Source organism: Callionymus lyra, chromosome 9 (assembly GCF_982586985.1).
Source record: "Callionymus lyra chromosome 9, fCalLyr1.hap1.1, whole genome shotgun sequence".
NCBI lineage: Eukaryota > Metazoa > Chordata > Actinopteri > Syngnathiformes > Callionymidae > Callionymus > Callionymus lyra.
The window spans coordinates 1,461,487-1,475,140 of record NC_141826.1 but is presented as its reverse complement, the minus strand read 5'-3'; the positions used below and the strand labels follow the sequence as shown (position 1 = coordinate 1,475,140).

The following is a 13,654-nucleotide window of genomic DNA, read 5'->3' as shown; positions in this document are numbered from 1 at the left end:
AATTCTTAAAACAACTTTTATTTGCTTTCTTCAAAATATCCATCTCTTTAAATGCTTGACTGCCACAGTACTTTGTTAAGCTCAATGCTAAAAGAGGAAAACCTCAATTCATCTTATTTTAAAACGTGGCCAAGAGGAAAATAGCTGATGTGATGGGAAATAAGATGTGGATGACACTGCGGTTCCTCTATTCCAGTATTCCTGTATTTTGTTACAGTTACAAGAGGCCTCATCAGCTTTGAGTAATATTTGAAACACTGTGACACTGAGCTCATCTTTGGAAGAGCGCACATGCGAGCTTCGGTGCTGATGTGATGATTCATGAAGGTCACAAAAAAGTAAAATGGAATAAGCAGATGGAAATTGGAGCAGGAGTGATTCATGTTTACTTTAGTTTGCAGTCGAAAGGACTGCTAAGCCCTCTTTTACTTGAAATGTTTCATAAATGATGAGATTCTCTCGTAGGAAAATCGGTGTGTAGAAGTGGCCACTCTACGCACGGCTGCTATAGCAACCCCATCGACATGAAGGTGGTGGGGGAGAGGGAGTTTTGCTCTAATAGCATCGCCCTCGTACTGTATTGATTTATCACACACACATGCACACACTCCTCAAATTATTTCTCCCTTTCTGCTTGTCTCTGCACACTCATTGAGGCAATCGACGGAGGGCATTTTCCATCGCTTCATCTCCGCTCTCGCTCCCCCTGTAGAGAGAAGTGTTTAGCTTTAGATGCAATCAGGCGACGGATAATTAAAGCTGAGCAAACATGTACACTCAAGTTTACATACAGCAGATAACAAAGAACAAAGCGCATGCTTGACCCACTTCCACAGAGACGTATAGGCCCTCACTCTTCCTTCCTCTTCATTCCCTTATTTGAGTGTCTGTGGATCTTCTGCCCCTGAAAAACCTGCTCTGTTTGTGGAGGCAGAAGAGCCACAGATACATCTGGGACAGTCGCTGTATGTAGAATGTACAAGGGCGAGGGTATAGAGTTCTGGGTGCAAGTGTACTTTTGTCAGCAGGAATCAACCCAAGTCAGGCTGAACATAACTAGAGGTGCCTTAGGATGTGGATTTGAAGATCTTTGTTGCTATCTAAAATTTCCCCTTGTGGGACTAATAAAGGAAAATCAATTAGTCAATAAATCTATCTATGCATCTACAATAAAGGCAGAGTAGTTCATTTTTGTGCCGACTGTCAACTTAAGAGTTTTTATAACTTTTCAGGATTCTAGCTGAGAATCAGCTGGCCTTCTAATACGCACTGGCAAATCTCCCAAAGGCAATGCAACAGTTTAAGGATGTGAACTTTTTCAAGAGCCCTTACCAGCGAGGTGCATTATGGGACTTTTGAAAACTTTATGAAATCAGTATAAAATAACTACTATGATTTAGGAATCATGAAGGCTCATGTTAAAAAGGAATTGCAGAGCGGAAAATATACCCTACTACACCTCCATTTTTTCAGGTCTGTTCTTCCCTTTAATTTATTTGGATACTTCTAGTTGAGCTAGCTGCATTAGCAACATAAGGGAATGACAAAACACTTGAAACGCAGTGTCATATCATGAAACTTTATAGTGTAAATAACACTCTATAATAGAAGATAAAAACAGGTTCTAGACAGAGAGATAAGAAAGAGCAGAGGCAGCAGAGTACAGTTCTGGAACTGTAGACACTCTCATTGCAGGGTGAAGAAGATCCTGGATCCAGCAGCATGCTCCGGAGTTACTATGAAAGAGGTCAAGCACTGGGGGACTTGGGCAGATGGAGAGAAAAAGGGCGTGTTGGAACCATTTCTCATAATTTTCTGAAAATCTATTGATAGCGTTGAGGTTACTCTGTTTACAAATGACACACCTCAAAACTCATTGGTATTAAGTTATGTATGCATTCATGGTTCTTGGATGTGGGCCACTTTAAATACATAATTTGTCCAACATCTACAATTATTTAACTATGTTCTTTGATCATTTGTTGCTTATTTAATATCTAGTCAATCTTTTCCTGAAATAAAAATACATCCTAAATCCTGTTTATTTAATTCATTTTTTTTCTATCAAAGCCGAGTCAAGAAGACGAAATAAACAAACACGAGAAAATGTCCTGACTTGGGTCAGTTTATTCTCTCATTCCTTAACGCTATTTTTAAGCTATATTGCTGCTGCAAAAAACACCAGTTGTGAGCAGTTAACCCATTCATGATTCAATTGTAACTTTTGTCTGAAAATTTGTGATGGGCTGAAGTAGCTTCATGAAGCCTCATTTGATGACCTGCTGGATTATACTCATTACCTCTTACTAGATAGATAAATTCAACTTTATCAATCCCTCTGGTGATCTCCCTTGGGAAATAGGTTACTACTGGCTAATGAAGAGTTTAATGTAAATTGTTTCATCTATTTGCATAACGATTTAGTGGAAATCAACAAATACTTTACCTCATAATGACACATGGACAATTTTCCAAGGGAAAAGAAATATCCAATTTAGAATCTGCTGTAATTCTATTCAGACACTTTCCATGTCCTCGGCTGCGAGTTTTTAGTTAGCTCCCATTACAAGAAGAGCTGCAGAATGACTGCTGAGAGAAGCAGTTTTGCTTCGCTCCGCTTTACTTAGTATATATACTTAGTATATATATATATATATATATATATATATATATATATATATATATATATATATAAATATATATATTTTATATTATATATATATATATATTTTTTATATTTTACTGATTGAAAAGTTTCCTTTTAAACATTACTTAACTTTTCTATTTCCCTCTAGAATTACGGTCTGGAAACAGAAAACCTACGGACCCTGTCGCACAAGTTAAATGCTTCAGCGAAGAACCTTCAGAACTTCATCCTGGGCAGAAGGAGGGGAGGGCATTATGATGGAAGAGCATCCCGGAGGCTCCCCAACGATTTCCTCACATCAGTGGTGGATTTGATTGGCGCTGCCAAAAATCTGCTAGCCTGGCTGGACAGGTATGTTGTTGTTGTTTTTATTTGAATTTGTAAAGATTTTATTTGTTTTTTAGTTATTCTTTCAAAACTACGAAAACTATTTAGAGGATGTAGAAATTAAGTTCTTATCTATTATTTATATATATTTCAAATGACAAACATAATATACATAAAAAAAAACTCCTAAAAAAATATTATAAATGTGTGAAATAGGGAACAAATGTATCCATTATTAAATAATTATTAAATAAAAGTATACATGTCAAATGTGTTTAATTGAAATCTGATTTTAAGTAGAACAAAGCCAATGAGAAAGTTGTTACATTAGATAACTTCATAATCCAAAAAATTAATAAAAAAAAAAAATCTTAAATACAAATAGTATAGTATAAAATTGTCTTTTTTAAGAACTTCATGGCTTTTTTGTGTGAATGCTAGATAATTGACAACTTTTGTTTACACATATTTATTTGTGGAATTATACTGTCTTGGAGTTTGGACAGAATCTGCAAAGGCTTGTTGTGTAGGATGGCAGGTTAACTGTCTGGTGTGTTGAATATAAAAGCTTTAAAAAATATCATTTTTGTTAGAATAAATGTTCAAAACACTATAATCTCAATCAGAGCACCAAAGTCGTTGCATTAATGTACAAGTGAGCGAGTTCGTTGGACAAATGAAAACCTACTTACCTACTAGCAGCAATCCACTCTAACATTATATCCACTCGTTGTGTGAGTGTTCCTGGAGCTACCTACAAAGAGTGCAGACAAGCAAGTGTGTCAATTAGACATTATTTTCAAGATGAATGTGAAAAAAAGATCACACCAGCTTGGAGAGTGTTTTGTAAGACAGTGATTCCACCTGATTAGCAAGTAAGTAGGTAAGTGAGTAAGTAATGGTTAAGGACGAAGCACCCAAGAAATAGGTTAATTTTTGTTAAAGTTTTGATTTTGAGAATGCAAAAATAGAAAAATTATCCATTTAAGTATTCTCATATTTATTATATTATATACTAATATATTATATTACAGTGGTTCTCCTCATACCTTTCTGGACGCAGTTTCAGTGTATCTGCCAATCAAATAAGGTCTGATTCAGCTGATCTGTTGTGTGGAGTCCCTCAGGGTTCTGTTTTGGGTCCTTAACCTGGTGATAAGGTTCCAGGGTTGAGTCAGTACTTGGATGACTTAGGCCAGTCTGTCAAACTGAGCCTGAGAAACCTGGGTGTTGTATTTGACAAAGACATGTCTCTAGTACAACACTGCAAAAAATGGACTAAAAACAATTTCCTTCAACTGAGAAAAGTCTCTAAATTTTGGAAATTGGTGTCACAACACGATATAGATCTTATAATCCAATGCGTTTGTGTCTTCTCGTTTGGATTATTGTAACAGTTTATTTTCATGCCTAAACAAGAAGGAGCTGTCTCGCCTGCAGATACAAAACTCTGCAGCAAGAATTCTGACCCGCTCTAGTAGAATAACTCACATTTCCCCATTCCTAAAAAAACTGCATTGGCTGACAGTTTCTTTCATGATCCATTTTAAAATTCTGGTTCTTACTTTCAGATCTATTCATGGTCAGGATCCTCCTTACATCAGTGTACTTACACCCTAGCTCAGACTCTGAGGCCTGTAGATCAGAATCGGCTGATGGTTCCGTGCACAAGCTTCCGGACCAGAGGAGAGAAATCCTTCCAGGCTGTTGCTCCTAAGCTTTGGAACGATCTTCCTCTCTCTCTGCGTTTGATGGAGTCTACTGACTCCTTCAAGAAACATCTTAAGACTTTTTGATTTGTGCAGGCTTTTCCTAATTTTCTAGGACTCCTGTGTTTGTCTCTATGTTGTCTTGGCCATTAAGAGTTTTTAAATCTGTAGGTATTTTTAATTGTGTATTGCTTTTGATCAAGCCCTTTCTGACCCTGGTCTAGAAATGCGCTTTACAAATAACTTTTACTTACTGAGTATATTGATTCTCTTTTTCAGGTCTCCATTTGCCAGCGTGACGGAGTATTCGTTACTAAAGAACAACATCGTGCAACTCTGCCTAGAACTGACAACCATTGTACAACAGGTGCCACAACTCATGCACATGCTCGCTCACACACACACACCATGTGTACACCGCTTGCGTGACACATTACATCATTAGAGCAACAGCAACGACACACTGGGATGGGCAATTTAAGGAGAGAAAAAAAGAGATTGGAGAAGTTAGGAGCGAAAGACAAGCTTTTTAGGACACTACAGATAGCTGATATAATCCATGTCCTACACTTCCTTTATGTGTTGTGTCTATATTAAATATTAAGGAAATTGAGGAATACAGACATTGCAGACCGAGGGCACACAAACAGACAGGGAACCCATCGCTGAAATAAAACCAATACTAAAACAACAACAACAACACAGAACTAACATAATTGATGAAATAAGATTGCACCGAAGCATTCAGGATTGAACCACTGTCCAAGAAATAATAGAGCTATGGTTTATTGTTAAATAACAATCTTCCATTTTGGACTTGGAGTACTTGGCTTTCTAAAACAAAGACAAAGCATTGACTTCAGCTCAGAGGATCAATAATTCCCTTTGTGAATATGTAATATGAGGAGATTCAAATTATGAAACACTGGAAGTTGAAGATCCTCGCTGATGGAGACTTATACTTGATCTTGATCGTAGCAGATAAAGTGTATTATTTATACTTTTTCTTCTCTTTCCTTACAGGACTGCACTGTGTATGAGACCGAAAACAAAATTCTTCATGTGGTAGGTTCAAACATTTTTTTGTGTATTTGACCAGATGACCATGATTTAATTAGAAAGGCTTCAGACAGAAATACTTCTGTGGCATAATAATTCAAATCTACTTTTAAAAAATAAATAAGGGCTCGGAAGAATAGATTTGGAGAATAGATTTCCCAATTGAACCAGGCTGTTAGCCCTTAGAAACCAAAATAAGACAGTTTTGATTAGAATACAGTGAGACTGTCTAGAGACTGGTTTGAATGGTCTGTTGTACCGTGTCCAACACAGATTTACTTAAAATTTGTTTACTTTACACTTGTATGAGGGATACATATAATTCTATTTATTTTAGAAGTAGCTTATGAAGTAATACTGAAATTAAAAACATGTTAATGAATAATTAGATAATATATTCATTGGATTACACATTTTGAACTTAGAAATGTTTCTCCTATTTTTCAAACTATGAAACTTAAATAGTTGTTCTGAGGCGATAGGAGAGTCTGCTGTGTTTCCTTTGTGTGACTATGTTGCTAGAAGCTCCAGGTCATGATTCCAGGGCAAACGGTGTGCCCCTTGAGATGAGACAAAAAGGTGTAATGAGGAGGGAAGCAGGGGAGTAAGATGGAGCGAGGGAGAGAAAGAAGAGGGTGTGAAGTGTGAAGCTTAATCCATTTGGCAGCCGACTATGTCTGCTTCGCTCTTTGACTGCTCTTAAATCTCATGCCAGTCAGCCTCATGAGCAAAAATTCTCCATAATATGGACCGTGGTAGTCCACTCACCTGCAGAGCTGGGCTAGGTGTGAAGATCTGGATGAGGAGAGGTCACAGGAAGTTTTGGGTCTATGTGAATCCCAGGTCAAGACTTGGGGGGCGTCATAGCTCAGATGGTAGAGTGGTTGCCTGCAGTCCAAAAGGTTGCAGGTTCAATCCCAGCTCCAGACAAACTTGTGTCATTGTGTCCCTGAGCAAGACACTTTACCCTGATTGCTCCTGATGGCTGATTCAGCACCATGTGGTGCAGCCTACTCCCATCAGTATGTGTGAATGGCTGTCAAAGCGCTTTGTGACCCTGGTCTAGAAAGGCACTATATAAATAGAGATTATTACTATTAGTCCAGTCATCACAGAGGAACACAAGCAGAGCGGCAACATTGTTGCTCACCATTTAATCCTATTAATTACTCAGAGGATGAATTAGATATAACATTTTCTATCGCATGTCCAGTTACGACTTTTTATTGTTACCTTACCTTGGATGAAAACTGACACACAGGTTTCATGTCGTCAAGGGATGGCATTAGTGTACTCAGTCATTTGCATGTTTTGAGGAAGGCAAAGATATAAGGAAGGATTCATGGATTAGAGACATATTTCAAAAGTCCCTGCTGGTCAGAAAAGTCGGTAGAAGTTCAGAGGTTCAGATCCTAGTGAGCCTGTTACCAATGTGGAAAGAGAGATGAATACCTACGTAACAATTTTTAAAATAGTGTAGAATAAAAAGACGACATCATTTATAAACACTTTTGATAATACTAATTTGCATGTTAGATCTACAGCTACAACTGCTTTTAGTGGAAATCAACAAATACTTTACCTTATAATTGCAACTTTTCTTTATCTGATAAAATGATTTTTTTTACCAGCAAGGTCATCGAGAAGTTAAAAGAAGGTGTCTCTCTGGTCTCTGTTGCAGTATAAGACCCTCGCAGGGATATGTGACCACATCATCTCTCTTTCGTCCGACTCTCTGGTTTTACAGTCAGCGCATCTAAAACTAACAAGGCAGGCAGGCAGACAGGCACCTTATTGATTCCCCGGAGGAGAGATTCTTTAAACTTCTGTTCATATGTATAGTTATAATATCACTATTAATACTACTAACATACATACATGCATATATATACAGGTCCTTCTCAAAAAATTAGCATATTGTGATAAAGTTGATTATTTTCCATAATGTAATGATAATAATTGAACGTTCATATATTTTAGATTCATTGTACACCAACTGAAATATTTCAGGTCTTTTGTTGTTTTAATACTGATGATTTTGGCATACAGCTCAAGAAAACCCCAAATTCCTATCTCAAAATATTAGCATATCATGAAAAGGTACTCTAAACGAGCTCTTAACCTAATCATCTGAATCAACTAATTAACTCTAAACACCTGCAAAAGATTCCTGAGGCTTTTAAAAACTCCCAGCCTTGTTCATTACTCAAAACTGCAATCATGGGTAAGACTGCCGACCTGACTGCTGTCCAGAAGGCCATTGTTGACACCCTCAAGCAAGAGGGTGAGACACAGAAAGAAATTTCTGAGCGAATAGGCTGTTCCCAGAGTGCTGTATCAAGGCACCTCAGTGGGAAGTCTGTGGGAAGGAAAAAAGTGTGGCAGAAAACGCTACACAACCAGAAGAGGTGACCGGACCCTGAGGAGGATTGTGGAGAAGGGCCGATTCCAGAGCTTGGGGGACCTGCGGAAGCAGTGGACTGAGTCTGGAGTAGAAACATCCAGAGCCACCGTGCACAGGCGTGTGCAGGAAATGGGCTACAGGTGCCGCATTCCCCAGGTCAAGCCACTTTTGAACCAGAAACAGCGGCAGAAGCGCCTGACCTGGGCTACAGAGAAGCAGCACTGGACTGTTGCTCAGTGGTCCAAAGTACTTTTTTCGGATGAAAGCAAATTTTGCATGTCATTCGGAAATCAAGGTGCCAGAGTCTGGAGGAAGACTGGGGAGAAGGAAATGCCAAAATGCCTGAAGTCCAGTGTCAAGTACCCACAGTCAGTGATGGTCTGGGGTGCCATGCCAATTCAGCTAGCTATCAGGAGATTTTGGAGCACTTCATGCTTCCATCTGCTGAAAAGCTTTATGGAGATGAAGATTTCATTTTTCAACAAGACCTGGCACGTGCTCACAGTGCCAAAACCACTAGTAAATGGTTTACTGACCATGGTATTACTGTGCTCAATTGGCCTGCCAACTCTCCTGACCTGAACCCCATAGAGATTCTGTGGGATATTGTGAAGAGGAAGTTGAGAGACACCAGACCCAACACTGTGGATGAGCTTAAGGCCGCTATTGAAGCATCCTGGGCCTCCATAACACCTCAGCAGTGCCACAGGCTGATTGCCTCCATGCCACGCCGCATTGAAGCAGTCATTTCTGCGAAAGGATTCCCGACCAAGTATTGAGTGCATAACTGAACATAATTATTTGAATTTTAACTTTTTTGTATTAAAAACACTTTTCTTTTATTGGTTGGATGAAATATGCTAATTTTTTGAGATAGGGATTTTTGGTTTTTCTTTACTTTTTGGCCAAAATCATCAATATTAAAACAACAAATGACCTGAAATATTTCAGTTGGTGTGCAATGAATCTAAAATATATGAAAGTTCAATTATTATCATTACATTATGGAAAAGAATCAACTTTATCACAATATGCTATTTTTTGGAGAAGGACCTGTACTACTACTTCTACTATTACTTCTACTACTATTTACTATTACTACTACAACTACCTATTACTATTTCTACTGCTACTACTAACACTGCAATCATTTTTTAACTAAAATGCGACCATCACTACTAACATCATACTGCTACTATACTAGTACTAATAGTATTATACCAGTACCAGTATATACTAAATTATTAGGTACCCCCTTCTTTTACATCGTTGTGATCACTAACTTAAACCTGCTGGGTAGTCGTACATTTTACACTTGTGTAGAGGATTTAATACTTTTGGATTGATAGTAAACTAGCAGGTTTCACTACAAGTTGTTAGAGCAGAATTATTAGATGAAGACTGAATCCTAAAGATTTGTCAGTAAAAACAGAAACTGGAGGACAGTACAATGATTTGTTAACAGTTCACTAGAGTGGCGAAAGTTATACATGTACAGTCGGAAGAACTACTAAAAAATGAGTACAATGTATTGAGTGAAAACATGGAACCATAAAAAAAAGTGATGGTTTGTGTGTGAGTCAGGATTTATTGACAGTGATTGCTCATTAAGATTGCAGGGTTTGTCACATCTGCATGGTGCGACATAATGAAATCAACATGTCATGACATTTATTGTGGTGTGATAAGCAATGATGTGAGGGCAGGATAACCAGCGTCTGCGAGCCTAGAGCAGCAGCCAGGCCAGATTAGACGAGATGCTGCCGAAGATAAATTAACTCACATGCATGACAGAGAAGACAATGTGGATCAAAACTTTAGAAACGCTGCTGCTGATGCGGGGCCAAAACTAACATGATAATAAACTCTGCTTTGTTTGGAGATGAAGGCTGCTCAGGGTTGTCATCACTGTGCATGAGTATGTGTGTGTCGCCTCTGGACTCCCTCTGTCAGGAAACAGTTTGGGAGCTCTAGCGATGAGAGTGGCGATATAGAACAATCTGATTAACTGAATTTTTTCCAGCAAGGTCATCGAGGAGCTAAAAGAAGGTGTCTATCTGGTCTCTGTTGCAGTGTAAGACCCTCGCAGGGATATGTGACCACATCATCTCTCTATCGTCCGACTCTCTGGTCTCTCAGTCAGCGCATCTGGAAGTAGTCCACCTAACCAGCATCATGCCCAGTGAAGGACTGGTAAATTTCTACACACTTTCCTGCCACACACTTGTCCCTCCTCTTTGTTCTATTCCGCATCATATTTTCATTTATTTTCTGTTCCCCCTTTTGGGGGTTGCGGGGGCCTATCCCAGTTTCTTTGGGAGAGAGGCGAGGGACACCCTGGACAGAACGCCAGGGTGCACAAAGACAGAAAACCATTGATACACACACTCATCCTATGAAAAAGTTCCAAATCAACCTGTTAGTTTTGGGTCTGTGGGGGGGAAACCCGGAGAAAACGCATGTAACACAGGGAGAACATACAAACTCCTCACAGAAAGGTCACTAGTTGGCTCCCCTGCAGACCTGGAAGCGAACCAGCAACCTTCTTACTGTGAGGCGATCGCTCTAAACACTGCACCCTTGTGTTCTCCCTACGTCATCGTTATTTTCTCTGATCATTTGTTTCTTTGTAGTTAAGTTATTTTATATTCTTGTCCAGTTTTCAACGATGAAAACTGATATCTTCATCAACTCAACAGAAATGTTCAATAACATTTAAGCACATAAAAAGTTACTAAAATTCCCACGGCCACTTCACTGTATGGATAAGCAGGCCCTTTTCATTTTAACCTTTGAGTCTTTCACTAACACCTGAATACTACTCCCAGTGCTTGTGAGGGCATTAACTGATGTTTGGTTATTAATATTTGAAACAGGGTCCTATAATGGAACAAAGGATCTATGGAATGTAAATCTAATAATAAAAGCATCATTTTAGGCTTACATAAATTATCATTTTTCTTTAAATATGTTTTAGAAGCTTAACATTTTTATTTTTAAACTTTTCAAAATGAAGTATTTTAATCATATATAGCTCTGCTGATGCAAAGGTGACTGAAAGCTATGCTAAGGAAAGAGTTCAGCTGTTTTTCTAATTTAGATTCTTATGTTTAAGTTTTGTGACCTCAGTTTTAGATCTTAATGGTTATTTTAAACATCTTAATTATGTTTTTTCAGGGGATGTACATCAAGTCAACATATGATGGCCTTCACGTTATCACTGGAACAACAGAGAATGTAAGTATTTTCAATTATTGAGAATCTTCTCCTGTAACTCTTGCTGTCGATCTTCCTGCAGTCTCCAGCAGACCAGTGTAAAAAGATACACGCAGGTGATGAGGTGATCCAAGTCAATCACCAGACAGTGGTGAGTAAACAACTTGATGACATCTTCATTTATGGCCATATTCAACTCTACAAAGTTTTTCCTGAATATACCCGCATTGTCAACGAAAAAAAGGCGTTCTATTTGGAATATAAATGCTCCACTTTCAGAGCAAGATCAGTCATTTAAATTTGGGTGACAACATGTGAATTAACTCAATGGTGATAAATTAGGAAGAAGAAGCTGAACAGTCTGGCAAACCAACATTTCAAACATAGAAAATCTCAAACCCAAGAATGCATCTATCCATTGTTCACTTTAAACAAAGAGGTCCAGCACCCTGCTTCCAAGAAACCTCAAATCTTTCAAATGAGCATCTGCAAGAAGACAGACGAAAGGATAACGCAAAGTACATTGTTCTGTCCATGCACACGGCACCATATTTTCTGGTCCTTTGACTTCTGCTAGGTGTTGTTTTTTTCTGTTTCAAGATGCTTTAAATTTGTGTGCTTACTTTAACAATTTTGTATCACGATATTTTAATTGACTGCATTTGAACACAATGGATTTCCTTGGCAATTTACTGATTGACACATAAGGGTGCCATGTATTATCCATCTCTTCACATGTGTGATCTCAGCAGCAACCTGTCATTACCCTCTCAGCAAGACTCTCCCTGCTGTGATCCTTCACCCTGGGGGAGCTGATGAGCAGTAGGAGATAAAGGTTTGGGGAAAACAATCAGGGGGTGTCTGTGATTAAACCTACGAGAGTCAGTGAAAAATGGATGAAGATAAGTGGGACGAGGAGAGAGGAAAATAAATAGTGCAGTGAAGTGCGGCTAACAGAGAAAGGAGGTCTTCTGTCAATTTCAATCTGAAATTGAACTGCCAGGGATGATACACTCCAGCAGAAAAGTCAACATCACATCACATAAGTTTACTATACTATACTATACTAAGTAAGCAAGTATGTAATGGTTATTTCTAGAGCACCTTTCTAGACCAGGGTCACAAAGCGCTTTTACAATCATAAACAATACACAGTTAAAATATATACTTTAAAAGATCAAGACACATAAGACGGACACAGGAGTCCCAGAAAATCATGGAAAAGCCTGAACAAATAAGAATGTCTTAAGCTGTTTTTTGAAGGAGTCAGTAGACTCCATCAAACAAACTGATGTAAGGAGGAGCCTGACCATAAATAACTCTGAAAGTAAGAACCAGAATTTTAAAATTAATCCTGAAAGAAGAGTGAAGAGTTTTAAGGATCGGAGAAATGTGAGTTCTTCTACAAAAGCGGGTCAGAATTCTTGCTGCAGAGTTTTGTATAACTGCAAGCGAGACAGCTCCTTCTTGTTTAGACACAAAATTAAACTGTTACACTAGTCTGAACGAGAAGACAGAAACGCATGGATTACAATCTCCAGATTGTGTTGTGACATCATTTTCCTGATCCCCAGAGGGAAAAAATACTTTGTCCAGCAGCAACAATACATCCATCCAAATAAACATCCATAAATACATCCAAAAACAATAAAATAAATACATAAATAATTGTATTTAAAAACAAATACAATAAATACATACAAAACATTTAAAGAGGTTGTCGAGGGTTACTTCGATTCCCTGCTTAAGAGCCTTCATCCTTTTCTCCAGCACTGCTCCTACATAGTCCACACTTTTCCCAATTACCGAAATGCATTTCCTGATCAGCCTGTCCAACCGGTTACTGTCTCTCGAGGTCATGCATCAACACACAACCCCAAAGAACACGGCAAAGAACAACCCTATTCACTGTGACCGGCTGATAGCAGGGACTACTGCAAAAGTCAATGATCATATCCTTGGTCTTGTATGCTCTGTATGAAAAATTAAATCAGTGCCGATATACAACCAAATCCTGTTACAAGATGGGGTGTTTATGTGGGACAGTTTTGTGCATCCAACATGCCTTCATACCTATGCATGAACGTCTGTTTTTAGCTGCACCACTCTTTTGAAGTAAAATGTAGAATTGACTCAAATAACAAAGTGATTGTTTGAAGAAGCAGCATAATTATATGGAGGTAATAGCATCTGAAAAAGTAATGAGGACCCTTGAGGGTGGAAAATCTCTCTAGCAGCAGTTTATGCTCCATTATAATTTTTGTGTTGGCCTTTCACTGTTTGCATCTGCGC

General features: G+C 38.4%; 1 protein-coding gene across 4 annotated transcripts in view; it reads left to right on the top strand.

Moving 5' to 3' along the window:
- LOC148071405 (connector enhancer of kinase suppressor of ras 2) overlaps positions 1-13,654 on the top strand; it is a 63,074-nt gene that overhangs the window by 23,060 nt on the left and 26,360 nt on the right. For all 4 annotated transcript variants that reach the window (XM_087798963.1, XM_087798962.1, XM_087798964.1 and 1 more), the window contains exons 3-8: positions 2,796-2,998; positions 4,963-5,050; positions 5,707-5,748; positions 10,220-10,339; positions 11,324-11,383; positions 11,445-11,513. In XM_087798963.1, coding sequence (XP_087655089.1) covers positions 2,796-2,998; positions 4,963-5,050; positions 5,707-5,748; positions 10,220-10,339; positions 11,324-11,383; positions 11,445-11,513 — 582 coding nt within the window. The remainder of the gene's footprint in view (positions 1-2,795; positions 2,999-4,962; positions 5,051-5,706; positions 5,749-10,219; positions 10,340-11,323; positions 11,384-11,444; positions 11,514-13,654) is intronic.